We start from the raw sequence: 13,310 nt of genomic DNA on the forward strand, positions 1-13,310 counted from the left end.
AATAAGTCATGTCTCCAGTGAGTTAAAGATGTCTGTGAACACCAAAGACAGCTAATTAGCACAGCTCTTAAGTGGGAGACCGAGACTGGTCCAGGCTGCTTTGTGGATTTATAAGTTCTAACATTTCACACTTGTTGTAACATGTATTCAACAAGTGTGTAATGTTAGTATACCAAACAAAGCTTTAACAGTTACTTTGTCTTCATGTATTATTTTAGTACTTTAGCTTGATGAAGACTTTTCTAAGTTAGTTGCAGCCCCAGAGTCAAAGCTAGTAGCCTCATCCATCAAGTACACAGCCAAAAGGGTAGTTAATAAGGCTGTGTGATCAGTAAGCACCTCACTGATGATCCACTAGAGGGTGGGATTACCTCAGAGGTACAACTGTCCTGCCAACAACCACTACAATCAGTAAAACTGCCAACACTTGTATTAGCCAACTGTTTCTGTTACTGCAACCACTAGTGACGCTACTGCTACTATCTTTACTACTGCTGCTAAAAAAGTCTTATTACTATTAAATAAAGAGCAAAACAGGTTTGCCACTACTTTACTTCTACCTTATTTTTCTTCAGTCTGCCATTTTTTATTTTTAATGTCATTTAGCCTGTTGTTTGTGTCCATTTCTTATACCAATCACTTGCACTTGACTTGTGCTACACAAATACGGCGCCTTACCAAACTAAATACCATTCAAACCAACGCAACCATGTTCATAGATGTTAGATGGATTTACATGGCATGTGTTTGTAATCTAAGGCCAAACACTGCCTCTCCTTGTATCTAGGCTACAGCTCAGGGTGCAGGTGAGTTCTGAGCAGCTGCACTGTGGAGGAACATGTTCCAGCGCCAGAAAGCAGAACCACAAGAGGGGTGAAATGAGGACGCGTCCCGCGCTCATCTCGGGTCAGATATCTGGAGGTCAGACGGCCAATTAAATTCCGACGCTGCAACGTGACGTAACTCTCTCTATCTCTGTTACACCCGCGCGCACGTTACGCCTGGTCCTAGAGGTAAAGTGAAAGCAAGGCAAGCAGTGTCAGTATCGATAGACCGTCCTGTTGGTGTTCCTGCAGTTCTTCAGCAGCACTGACCCGTGGCTATGCCTCTGCCCACCGTTTCTCGGCTTTTCAGGAGCGCGCTGAGGACTCAGCTGGTCCCTGCGGCTAATGTGGCGTCCAAACCTGCCAAACACAATATCTCTGCAGGGGTGAGTTCATGTTCACTTTGAACTAATATAACCACAACAAGTACCCTCATCCGGCAGGGGCAAACTGCTCTAATGGATCACCGTTAGCTAGCTTTACTAAGTGTTAACAGCAGCAGGTCCGCGTTGCAGCGCATCTTGGCCTGATATGAGCAGCATGATCCTGCCTGCAGGGGGGACTTTCCTGACTGCGTCAAACTTGACATTGTCTTGCTTATCTCATACTTTAAAAGGATATCCTTACGGAATGTTGAAATCCTATTTTTCGTGCTTAGGCTATACCATAACCTAATATAAACATATATTCTACTAAATATAATTTAACCCTTTAGATAAGTGCGTCAGTATATCGCCATTATTCCGGCTAATTCCAACACGTAGACACGTCTGCCCGCTCAGACATAAATAGAAAGCTATAGAAAGCTATAGACCGTACCCCGAAATGGTCACATTACCTACAGCCGAATGTAGAACTTTTTTTTCCTTCCAAAATATAGTCAGCACAGCAGAAGTTTAATATTGTAGTGAACCCGAAGTGTAACCGTGGAAGTTTGATATGGTGCCGCTGTGCACACACACGGGGCCCCGTGCAGCAGGTGCCAAGTGCTCGACCTTGACGTTTAAACAAGGTCGGACTCGGTGGTTCCGAACCCATTTAAAGTACGGTGAAACATGACGATGGTGATTGTATTTAGACACAACGTATTTTAGCTCACGGTGACACAGGGACTGTTTGAACACCACAATATTGTTTACTCAGTTTCATATAATGTTCGAGTAGGGCCTATTCAGCTCACCTGGCCAGTAATTGCCCCACTAAGACCGGGGAAGGTTGATCATGAATACCAACTTTAGCAGTACATATTAATAAAGCTTCAACTCACATAGGCTCAAGGGTGAGAACTAGGTGAGCCTGGGGTCAGTTGTAACATTTCCTGGTCTCCTAGACTAGAAAACAAGAACAAGCAGAAATGATTGCTGTACAGGCATTATCACTATGAATTTGATGAACAAAGACTATTTATCAAGAAGGATGATAAAAAAAAAAAAAAACAGCATGTGGGGCCAGCTGTGACACAACATAAATGTTTTTTTAATGTATTAAATGTATTTTTATGTTGTCCATGTTTAATTAGTGTTCTCAGATGTTTATGCTTTGTGAAGCACTTTTTGCATTGTAAAGGTGAAGTGAGGTGCTATACAAGAAAAGAGCATTGTTATTATATAGATTATTGTACAAATACTTAATCTTGCTTGATACTAGCATTAACTTGCTCATCTCTGTTTTATCCTCAGAAAAAGCTTGAAAAAAGTCAGCCCCCATGCTCAATTCCTGGATGCCTATGGGATCATGATTATGTTATTTGATCCCACAGACACTCAACAGTTGAGCAAAAATAGCGTAATGCAACTGTTTGACATAACTTCAGACAACACCAACTACATAAAAAAGGTCTGTCCCAGGAAGTGGAAAAAACTTTGTATCTCTGAAGTAACTCTTTAACCAAATCACACACATTTAGACTACTCTATGTGATCTCCTTTTGATAACTAATGGAATAACTAATGTAATATTTTTCAGTTTGGAGCCCCCCTGTAGAGGCCCGCCTCACACTTTGAAAACCTTTGACCTTTAAAACTTTAGCTATGAAATGATGCTTGCTTGTTTGGGAAAAGTTTAAGTCTGGACAGTGTATTTTATAACAGTGTACTTCTGCCATGTTTGCTCAAGGTAGTAAAACTTAGCAGGGATGGTAGAGACATGTCCCTACCAGCAACTAGTAAATTTTCCTTAGCAATAATTTTGATCCAAAAATTAAAACATAAATATTCTTGTCTGTCACTGTCAGTGTATTTAGTACACAAACAGTTAATAGCTCTCGTTCTCTACGAGTCCAAAGCATTTTTAATTATTTTGATATATGTGTCTTTTTTGCTTCCAAAATATTTGACATGAATATGACTTATGAGCTCATACAACCACTGAATACTTTGTGGCAAACATAGGTCCGCCCCCTTACACACACACACACACACGGGTACCTGACACTAGGGATGGGCATCTCAAGGAAAAATATTTCAGTAATCGCAGACTAGACAATAGTCAAATAAAATATATAATTTTTTATAATATACAGACTTTTCAAAAATTCAAAAACCATGACCCATCCCAAAGTCCTTATTGGGAAGTCCTGCACTCGGCAGTCATCTTGGTAATGCCCTAGGGGGGTTATTTCGGACTAACAAGACCAGGCTTCTATCTAAATGAATGGGGAGAGAGCCAGATCTGCAGTTTCACTGGTCACACATAAAATCACCATAAAATCACCACTAAAATCTGGGACTTTGCCCCAAAATAAGGTTTAAAAAGCATTTTTCCCAACTGGTTACACTTCTGTTATGCATGTGTGGTAGTAGTGACGCATGCGTAGTAGACCTTTCCATCAGTGGAACCACACGATTGGATTAATATGTTTCCCGCCTCGGCTATTAAAAGCAGATGATTGGCTTTCTAGCGGGAGGGGTGGGATAACTGCCACCTTTGGTGTTACAGGCTTTCACTATAGAGTTAAATTGAGGATTCCTAAAGTGGCATGTCTCCTCTATAATACGTCTCTGCCCATCCCTTCCTGACACACACACACACAGGTTTCGTTACAGTCTCTGTGACATGGTGACTTTTCAGTGACGTTATTTCTAAAAAGCGACAGATGTAGTGAGTTATTCAGACCATCAGGTCTGATCAAAAGGCTATTTTATTGTAGGCTCATTTATTCCACTGCATGCTGTTTAGAGAAAACTCAGCTTCTCTTCCTGTTCTTCTCTTGCACAGTGCGAGAACAGGGAGGCAGACATAATAATTAATATGAAGTCAACCATCACCGTGTGTTTGTCCCTCAGGAGCAGGCAATAGCTATGACAGCCCTGTTTGTGTCCATCCTGGGCCCCTCCAGCTGGATACTGGCTCACCTTGAGGACTACAAGAAGAAAGAGTAGAAGAGGAAGGAGGGCCAGGAGAAGAAGGAGAACAGAGTCTCATTCCAGCCCAGATGAAGATGCTGACTAGCCCACTCTCCCTCAGGGGTCTCTCACTGAGACAAGATGCCAGTGTTCTGCTTTCAAGTTGTTTCTGTTCTCCTGGCCTGTAATAATGTACATCCCGTGCATCTGTCAACCTCTTACCAATAAATACATGTTCATTATAGAAAACTGGGCTCAGCGTGGGTGCTGTTTGATTGCAGATTTTCCTCTGATTCTGGTAATAATACAATTATTTTGTTGATATGTTAATTAATCGATTAAATGGGGGCGGAGCTAGACTCAGCACAAGGGGGGGGGGGGCATCTGCTAATCATTTTACAATTACAAAATGATAAAATAGCTGATAAATCCATATGTTGTAATGTGTCACTTGTTGAGCCAAGTAAGCTGATGTCAAATAAAAGCAAAGCACTGTCAGAAAACTTTGTATTGAGGAACAAAAAAAACAGCTTGCCATTTCAAGTTCAAAAGTTTCAGCTCCAAAGACAGCACCGTGCTGACAGTGAGAGCTTACTGAAAGCAGTGGTGCATGCTGAACAGGCCAAGTGCTCTCAATCAGCGCCAAAGGCAGCCAGCGCTAACCTATCAGACATACAGTATTCTAACAAAAAGTCCATTTACAACTCTGCAGGCAATGACAGACAGGCTACATGTGCCGAGCTCGAGATGCAGTAAATTTGGAGTAAAACCAAAGATTTATCTAAAATTCTGTGACTTTGACCGAAATGTAAATCGTTTTTCTTAACAATTGCTGCTCTGTCCACTGGTTTGGTCCACCTAACAATCCTCCAGAACAAATGATCCGAGCAAAACTATATACATACCATGGGATCTTTTTAAATCTTCATCCTCCTCTCCTTCATGGTAGCAAACCTGGCAGGAGTTACTTTAGTTACTTTATGATTTTTGTTTTTTTTAAATATGTACTGTTTTTTGTTGGTAATTGTCATTCTTTTGCAAGTATAATAGGGTGGTTAATGCAGTTAAGAAGTTTCTGGAAAGAACAGTGTAATTTGGCAGTGAATTTTCTCATTTTTAAAGAAACTTTACTCTTAATATATGTTTTGCTAGCTGGTAGACACATTTCCCATTTTTGCATGATCTGCTGGCCTGCTGTGACACAAGCAATTCATTGGAATGAAATCATTGGAAGTGTACAGTTTCTCGAATCCCTTCCCATGACATCATTCAGAAATTGCAGAATAGTAATATGTATGACTAATGCAAGACTGTCTCCAAGTCCTTAACAGAGAGAATGGATTTCAGTTTTGCTATGCTCCTTAAATGGAAAAAGCTGCCTTTGACAACAGAATATATTTAAATACCACAAAGACCAACTGTCACATCCTACATGTAGGCTACAAGTGCTTAACAACGAGAACAATGGAGGACACAGTAATTCTGCTGGTCTCTGAGTATCCATGTCTGTACCAGCCCCTTTATTTGATAGAACAGATGAAGAGCGAGGAAATGTGGGCGAGAGAGAGGGGATGACATGCAGCTAGAGTCGAACACAGTAAGGACTTTAGCCTGTGGTGTGCATGCTCTACCAGGTGAGCTAACCATGGAATTACATCTTCTGGGTCCATGTAATGCACACATTTTGATGCACAAAACATTTTCTCATAGACTTACATTGTCAAAGAACCTGCTGAAAAATGCTTTTCCCCTTCAGAATCAGAATACGGTTTACTGAGCATGAGAGTCAGTAACAGTGGGGGTCCCGGGTCTTGTTGATGAGGCCTGCTACAGACGGGAAGAAAGACTGAGTCCTGCTGGAGAGTAGTGTCTGGTATGAGAGGGGTCGGCCACAATCTTTCCTGTTCGCCTCAGAGTCCTACTGGTGTAGTGCTACTTTCCCCTATAGAGAAATATACAGCAAGATGCACTATTTGTTAACAGAAAGTGCCACATATAGTGCAAGTTGCTCTTGAAAAATCATAGCTGTTTAATAAGATTCAGAAATCTTTAAGAAACTGCTAATGTGCACATTTTATGTTGTTAGTATGTTCATTTATTTTATTCATATTTATGTTATTTATTTATGTCGTGATTTTCCTTTAAGTGTAATGAACATGACCATTATTTTGACAAATCCAACAATCTAAATTAGATTTAAATGGCTCCCCACACTCTTGTGCATTGATGAGTATTTTATTTCACATTCACTCACACAGAACTGTCACTTAAAGAGAGAGGAAGTGATTCTGCAGGACTGTTGATATTTGAACTCAACTGCCAAACAAATACATGCCTCCCTTCAGTGCTCCCTCAGAAGCTCCACCCCCTAAATTTCAAGTTGGAGGTTTCTCCAGTTTGGAAACACCTTCACCCAACTGTTTCTACGTTTCAGAGATTTTACTCTTTGGCTGTTTCTCGGCCATCTCTCCTTGCTCACAGAGTCCAGCACATTCCAATGTGTATAGAACTCTCTGAACCAATTCCAATCACTTACTAACCCTTTAAATACCAATTATTGTGGAAGTTCACTGATGAGAAATGATGGGTCAACTCTGCCTCTTGTCTTTGTGTAAGAATTCTCTCTATTTAATAAAAGTGTGTCTCAACAGCTTTGTGAGTAGCTCTTCAGAGGAAACTTTTATTCCTGTTTAGGACTCCTAGGGGTAAGATACGCTCCTTTGTGACTACAGCCCCAGCTAAACAGCCATCCAGTCACATTATTCTAATGCGCACTTGGCTTTCAGTAGTTCATCTGCAGGTCACGCTGCTAATCCAGGCAGTCTATACTGGCCAGACACAACACACACTAAATCCATTGATCTCTCATCTGTCTCCCTTTCATCACCTTTGTTATATACCACAGCTGCATATTCTCACTTGGGTTCCTCTCCATCTTTTTTTGTAGCTTTTTCATGCCTCCAGTCTCTTTTTTAGACTTTCCTGGAATAATGTATGCCCTAAAATAATAAGTAATAAAAGTAGCAATACCTCGCTGTAAAAGTGCTCGGCAACAAGTAAAAGTACTGCATTCAAAAAATTTCCAAAGTATCCAAAGTAGAGTAAAAATACTCAAAATGGACACTGTCAGTGTTACCAGCCGCAAGGTGGTGAAATTCTTGGCAGGCATCCAGAACTCTGCACAACCAAGACGGGCAAGACGCTGACAGCAGAAACAGCTGATCAGTCGTGAGTTACAAGTTCGCTACGTCAGAACTTATTCGGAAAAAGTGTTTCCATCTCCCATTATGCGCATTTACTCTTTTTTGACAAAGGCAAAAACCACCTCAAGCGAGCGTAAAAACTTTTTTGCTTTTTTTCGAATTTTGCCGTTTCCATCAACCTTTTCTACTGTGATACTTCAAAATGCGGATTAAAAAACGCTGATGGAAACATGGCTACTTTGTTACAGATCATTTCTCTTATAGGATCTGAATACTTGTTCCCCTTCTGGTTTAGATAAATCCTTATCCTCAGGGTTGTCTTGAAAAAAAAGAAGTGAATAAATATGCTGTGATCAAATTCAAGATACAAAGGTTGGGTTTCAACAGGAGCATAAGACCAGATCAAATCTAAGTTAAGCGTAGGCCAGAAAATGCATTAGATATGTGGAGTGTAACCTCAAAGATACACTATATATAATGTCAGGAGTTTGATAGCAAACAGTTTATATGTGAGTTTATATGTATACAAGAGACATGGCTAAAGCCAACTCTGAGTTTTGTGATACCAGGGTATGTTTGTTTAAGATAAGATTGAAATACTTCAGGAGGTGGCTGTGCAGTTTATAAGAAAAGAAATCCAATTCAGGAGAGTAAATGTAGAAACTGATCTTGAGTGTGTGGTGGTAGATGTATGGAGTAAAACAAGGAGATTTTCGATTATTTTTTACAACCCTTGTATTCAGTTGGAAATGGACAAATTAGAAGCTATAATGGAACAGGTATGTTATCCGGTGGTGTGGGTAGGAGATTTTAATGCACAGGCAGGAAAAACAGGGATAAAAATGGGGCATTAATAGAAGACATCCTGGACAAATACTCACGTGTGATGCTGAATGATGGAAGGTCAACAAGATTTCAGGTTGGAAATGGAAAACTGTCTTGTATAGATTTAACTTTTGCATCAGCAGATTTAGCTAGATGTGGGAATTGGGATCTTATAGATCGATACACCATGGGGAGTGATCATTTCCCTATACTATGTAGGTTTGGCAAAGTCTTGCAGGTAGAGAAGGAGAACAGTGGAAGACAACTTAATATTTAGAAAGTGAATTGGGATAAATTTAGGCAACAGATGTCAAAGAAGGTTGCTGAGGAGAGCAAAAATTATTAAGAATGAAGGTCACAAACTTGAGATGAATTTGGATATCAGTGATGGCGTTAACATATTTTTTACTATGCAGGAGCTAAAGCAGGCAATAAGACGAGGGCATAACACCACACCTGGGAGAGATGGGCTGGGGTACGAGGTATTTAAGCATTTGGATGACATGGCATTAGAGGAAATTTTGGCTGATAAATGGGGATTTAGGTTGTCTATATCAAAGACAAAATATGTGATTATTGGAAGGAAAAAGAAATCGGGTACCCAGGGGCTATCAATGTATGGGCAACCTCTAGAAAGAGGTAAGCTTTTTAAGTTTTTAGGACTTTGGTTGGATGAAAAACTGACATACAGAGTGCACATAGGGAAAATGATAAGTAAGTGTGAGAAGGTTATAAATATCATGAAGTGCTTATCTGGGTTTTCTTGGGGGACAGATAGGAACTCGTTAATGATGATTGATAAGGCAATCTTTGATTATGGGTGTTTGGCATTTGACTCTGCAGCTAAGTCTGTACTGGCTAAGCTGGATGTTGTTCAGGCCAGGGCTCTGAGGATATGCACTGGGTCAAGAGACCCTGAAAGTAAAAGAGTGTGATTTGGCTTGTATGTTCCTCATGTTTAAATGTCCCTGGGTAGAAGAATGACAGATGGGACTTCAATATTCACCGCAGAATTAGATGCATTATTGTGGGCACTGTGGTGGGAGGAGGAGATGGGCTTGGGCAAGGTTATACTATGTACAGATTCCTTATCTGCTTTGATGGCATTGGGTGGCGATGAGGGTCGTAGAGCTAGGCCAGACATAGTTGGGGAGATTTTAATGATGATTTTTAAACTGGAGAGGCAAGGGTGTAGAGTGTGGGTTTTCTTTGGGTTCCAGCACATGTCGGGGTAAAGGGTAATGAGGTGGCAGACCGGGTAGCTAAGACAAGTTTTAGCAGGGACAGTGTAGAGGTGCAGGTGCCACTTGGTAGGATGGAATGCTGCAGCATCATCAGTGAAAGACTGAATCATCTATGGCAACAAGAATGGGATGCAAACAAAAGCGGGAGAAAGCTGTACAACATTCAAGACTAAGACTGGGGCATTGTGGGCTAGCAAGTGGACTGATGCTAGTGGGGAAGCATATAGACGGCAACTGTGAACACTGTGGAGTCTTGGAATCCATACAACAATAACTAATTCACTGCCCACTCTACACCAAGCAAAGGAGGGAATTATTCATAGAATTAGGCAAACTGGGAATGGAAATATTTTCCATCAGAACATTGCTAAGTGACAGGGTACATCAAAAGGAGAGATATAGGGAATTAATAAACTTCCTTAAATCCACAGGTCTATATCGCAAGATATAGCTCTTAGGTAACAAAGCTTCAATGGCGATACTATACCGGTGGGAGGCAATAATGCACTAAAACAGTGCTGAGACTGCCAGAAAAAAAGAAGAAGAGTGGAAAGCTTGGCCCTGTCGTAGTGAGGGAGTAGCAAGCCAGCTGGTGTGTCTGCTTTGACCATGTCCTGGATTTAGGATGGGCCATCTCATCTTCATCTCTCCTTTCTTCTTACCAGAAGTAAGATGTCCATTTTCACCGATTGGAAGGACTTTTTTTCCTGATTTGGTACATGTGTGAAAAAAATACATGTGTGGAGTTTGCATGTTCAGAGACATGCAGGTTAGATTAAATGTCGACTCTACATTGCTCTTAGGTGTGAGTGGTCGGGTCTATATCTGTGGCCCGATGTCAGCTAGGATTGGCTCCAGTGACCAAGGTTATATAGCTAGCACTTTTCAAGGGCAGCCACCACAGACTGTTTCACAATATAAGGGGAAGGTAATGAATCTATTTTTTATGCACATTATTTCACATTCAGCAGGAAAGTATTCTGAGACCCCCGCCACTCCAGGAGCAAACTGCTGGCGGTTGTAGTACAGCATATGGATGGTAAAGCAGGACCTGTGACAATAACTTATGTTGCAGTGGGAATCAAAAACATGTGTCTAATCCATTGTGCCATCGCCACCTCTCTATAATAAAAATAATTAGAATAACATCAACCATGACAATAACTAATTTGAATTAATATATATATTCCCCAAACTTCATCAGCTAAATGTACAACATGAAATAATTGAGTCTATAACTAAATGATAGCACTACTTTCAAATTAGCTCAGCTGAAGTTAATAGATTATTTTTAATAAATAAGAGACAGCAGCAAAGGTCGTTGCCTGTTTTAGGGTCTGTGTCCACCAAAGCTCTTTTTTCTGACGGCAGTGTCTTTTTTCAATTCATTCCAATGTGAGCGCCGCGTTTTTACAAGCTAAAAACGGCAGCAGCTTGACAAGGCGCTGAGCGTTTTTTTCCAGTTGCCGAGAGTTGAAAAATGTTCAACACTGCGCTCATCACTGTCACTTTTTACCCAGCCGTCCAATCACAGTGCAGGAGGGGCGGGACAAATACCACACCGTAGCAACGGTTACGATCCTGGAACCAGGCTTCGTCATCTTAGACCAAACGGTGGTACTCACCGAGATGTTTCCTCGCCCACCAAATCGTAAACCCACATACGACCAGTCCATCCTCTCTCTCTACCTGCTTCAGCCTTCTCTCATACAGAGCAAGGGTCAGAGCAAGTACTCTACTCTGTGTTGACATTTTTAAATCTGGTAAAGTTACGTAGAAATACTTGCAACCACAGATTTTATGTATCATAGCAACCAAAGCAGGACGTAAAAACGCTGTGCCTCAAAAACGCCCGCTGGGCACCCTGCTGGGCATTTTTAGAAGAGCAGCTGCCGTTTTTGGGGCAGAGCCTTCAGCTCCCAAATGCCTTATCTTTAGCCCTGAGGTCCAGTGAGGCCTACAACTTAGAGGGCTGCGCCTATTCTCATAGAAACTGGAGTTACAGTACCGTTCTATTTCATATAGGCTTCGTCCTCTAAGGCTATCGCTATTGGGTTAGAGGCGAAGCAGGATGAATCAACGCCTCACTGGCCCATACGGTACAAAGATGCACAAAAACCCACCTGCCCAGAGCTATAAAAATGAGCCACCCAGTCACCCGCTGTCCGCGGCATTGATGTCGGCATGCGCACAAGCACCAGTGGCGCGACATGGTAGGCAGAGGGCCGACCCGTGCATAATAAACGGGGAACTAGATGGAGGGCCCCACAGTTGCACAGATGCCGGCGGGGTCACGACAGTGACCGCATCAGCTGCGCACAAGCAGGGCCACATAAGAAGCCACCGTCCCATGGAAGAAGGCGCATAGGTTTTAACCGTACTGAACGCCAGACCCCTGTCCAGGTCTGCTTATGACATTGAAGCCAGGCTGCATGAAGGCCGTCTGGCCAGCTGCAGCCGGTCCGAGGATGGAGGAAATGTGTGAAAAGGCGGCCACTGACTCGGTAGAGACAGCAGCGGGCCCAACAAACAGGTAGTGTGCTAATTGCCTCCTTATTTGATTGTATGAGTTATGCCTATATTTAATACATGTCTTTTCTACTTTTTTCAGTTTAACATAAGCTCCTTTGGGATCTGAGAAACAACCTCATCCAGTCTCTCCAGGATCGTGCAAGGCCCCACCCACTTACTGTCCAGCTTTGGGCACCTGCCTTTCTTCCTCTGAGGTTATACACCCAGACCAGCTCTTCAACCTCAAAATGACGCCCTCCAGCATGCACGTCATAATTTCTCTTCTGTCTTGGTCCTGGAGCCTCCTGGCGTAGTTAGGTCCTGGAGGGTCCACAGGGGTGTCAGGGGTTTTTCTCACAATCATCTCTGCAAGAGCCCGAATCTCCCTGCCTAACATGAGGGGGGCAGGGGAGCAGGAAGTGGAGTCCTGGGCAGCAGACTGGTACGCCATCAGCACCAAAGGAACATGGGTGTCCCAGTCAGGTTGGTGTTTAGCCGTCACTATGGCCAGCTGTTGCGCCAATGTGCGGTTAAATCATTTGACCAGTTCATCGCTCTGAGGGTGGAGGGGTGTGGCGCAGGTCTTGTGGGAGCCCAGTTTCTCAGACATGGTGGAAAACACACAGGACTCAAAGTTCCGGCCCTGGTCAGTGTGAATCACTTCGGGACCCCAAACCAACTAAACATTCCCTCCACCAGTGCATCCACTATAGTCTCCGCTTCCTGGTCTGGCAGGCGGTATGCCTTGGGCCGCTTAGTGGAATAGTCCATGGCAGTGAGGATGTAGCGGTTACCTCTTTCAGTGCAGGGAAATGGTCCAAGGACATCAATCCCCACCTTTTCCATGGGACCCCTCGCAGGAAACTGTTGAAGCTGTGCATGAGACCTGTCTGTGGGGCCTTTACGTGCAGTCCAGCTGTCGTAGCGGCGGCAATAGTCTTCCACATCCCGTCTATGCCGGCACCAATAAAACCCTTGTCGGAGGTGGCGGAGTGTCTTAGATACCCCAAAGTGGCCAGAACCTGGAGCTCCATGCACTGTCTCCTACAGACCCTTAGGCACGACAACCTGCCACCATGTCTCTCCCGTTGCTGGCTCTTTCCACGCCCTCTGCAGCACCCCACCACTCAGGCGCAAGGCCTCAAACATTGACCAGAGTCCCTTTGTGGTTTCGGGAGCACATGGCAATTGCTTCCCATGGAGGTCGGCGTTGCATCGCCACCCATGTTAACACCGGTCTGATGTCAACATCTTCCCCCTGTTTGAGTCCCCACTCTGCTGCATCCACCTCTCTCAGTCCATGGCCCGTTGGCCACTGTGGGCCCAGCGCAGCACATCCTACAACAGTTTGTAGCTCCT

At 43.0% G+C, this 13,310-nt stretch overlaps 1 protein-coding gene across 1 annotated transcript; it reads left to right on the top strand.

Moving 5' to 3' along the window:
* The first annotated feature begins 965 nt into the window (after nt 1-965).
* LOC119893283 (cytochrome c oxidase subunit 8B, mitochondrial) lies at nt 966-4,421 on the top strand. Its single transcript, XM_038705324.1, has 2 exons — nt 966-1,210; nt 4,109-4,421. The coding sequence occupies exons 1-2, from the start codon at nt 1,103-1,105 to the stop codon at nt 4,202-4,204; spliced, it is 204 nt and encodes a 67-aa protein (XP_038561252.1). The 5' UTR covers nt 966-1,102; the 3' UTR covers nt 4,205-4,421.
* Nucleotides 4,422-13,310: the final 8,889 nt, after the last annotated feature.

The sequence above is a fragment of the Micropterus salmoides genome, unplaced genomic scaffold, assembly GCF_014851395.1.
Source record: "Micropterus salmoides isolate LMB-PRFRI ecotype aquatic unplaced genomic scaffold, ASM1485139v1 Ms_hic_scaffold_8, whole genome shotgun sequence".
Classification (NCBI taxonomy): Eukaryota; Metazoa; Chordata; class Actinopteri; order Centrarchiformes; family Centrarchidae; genus Micropterus; species Micropterus salmoides.

Coding starts and splice junctions, on each gene's coding strand:
- LOC119893283 (XM_038705324.1), top strand. CDS start 1,103: ATGCCTCTGCCCACCGTTTCTCGGCTTTTCAGGAGCGCGCTGAGGACT. Junction 1,211..4,108: donor AACACAATATCTCTGCAGGG/GTGAGTTCATGT, acceptor TTTGTCCCTCAG/GAGCAGGCAATAGCTATGAC.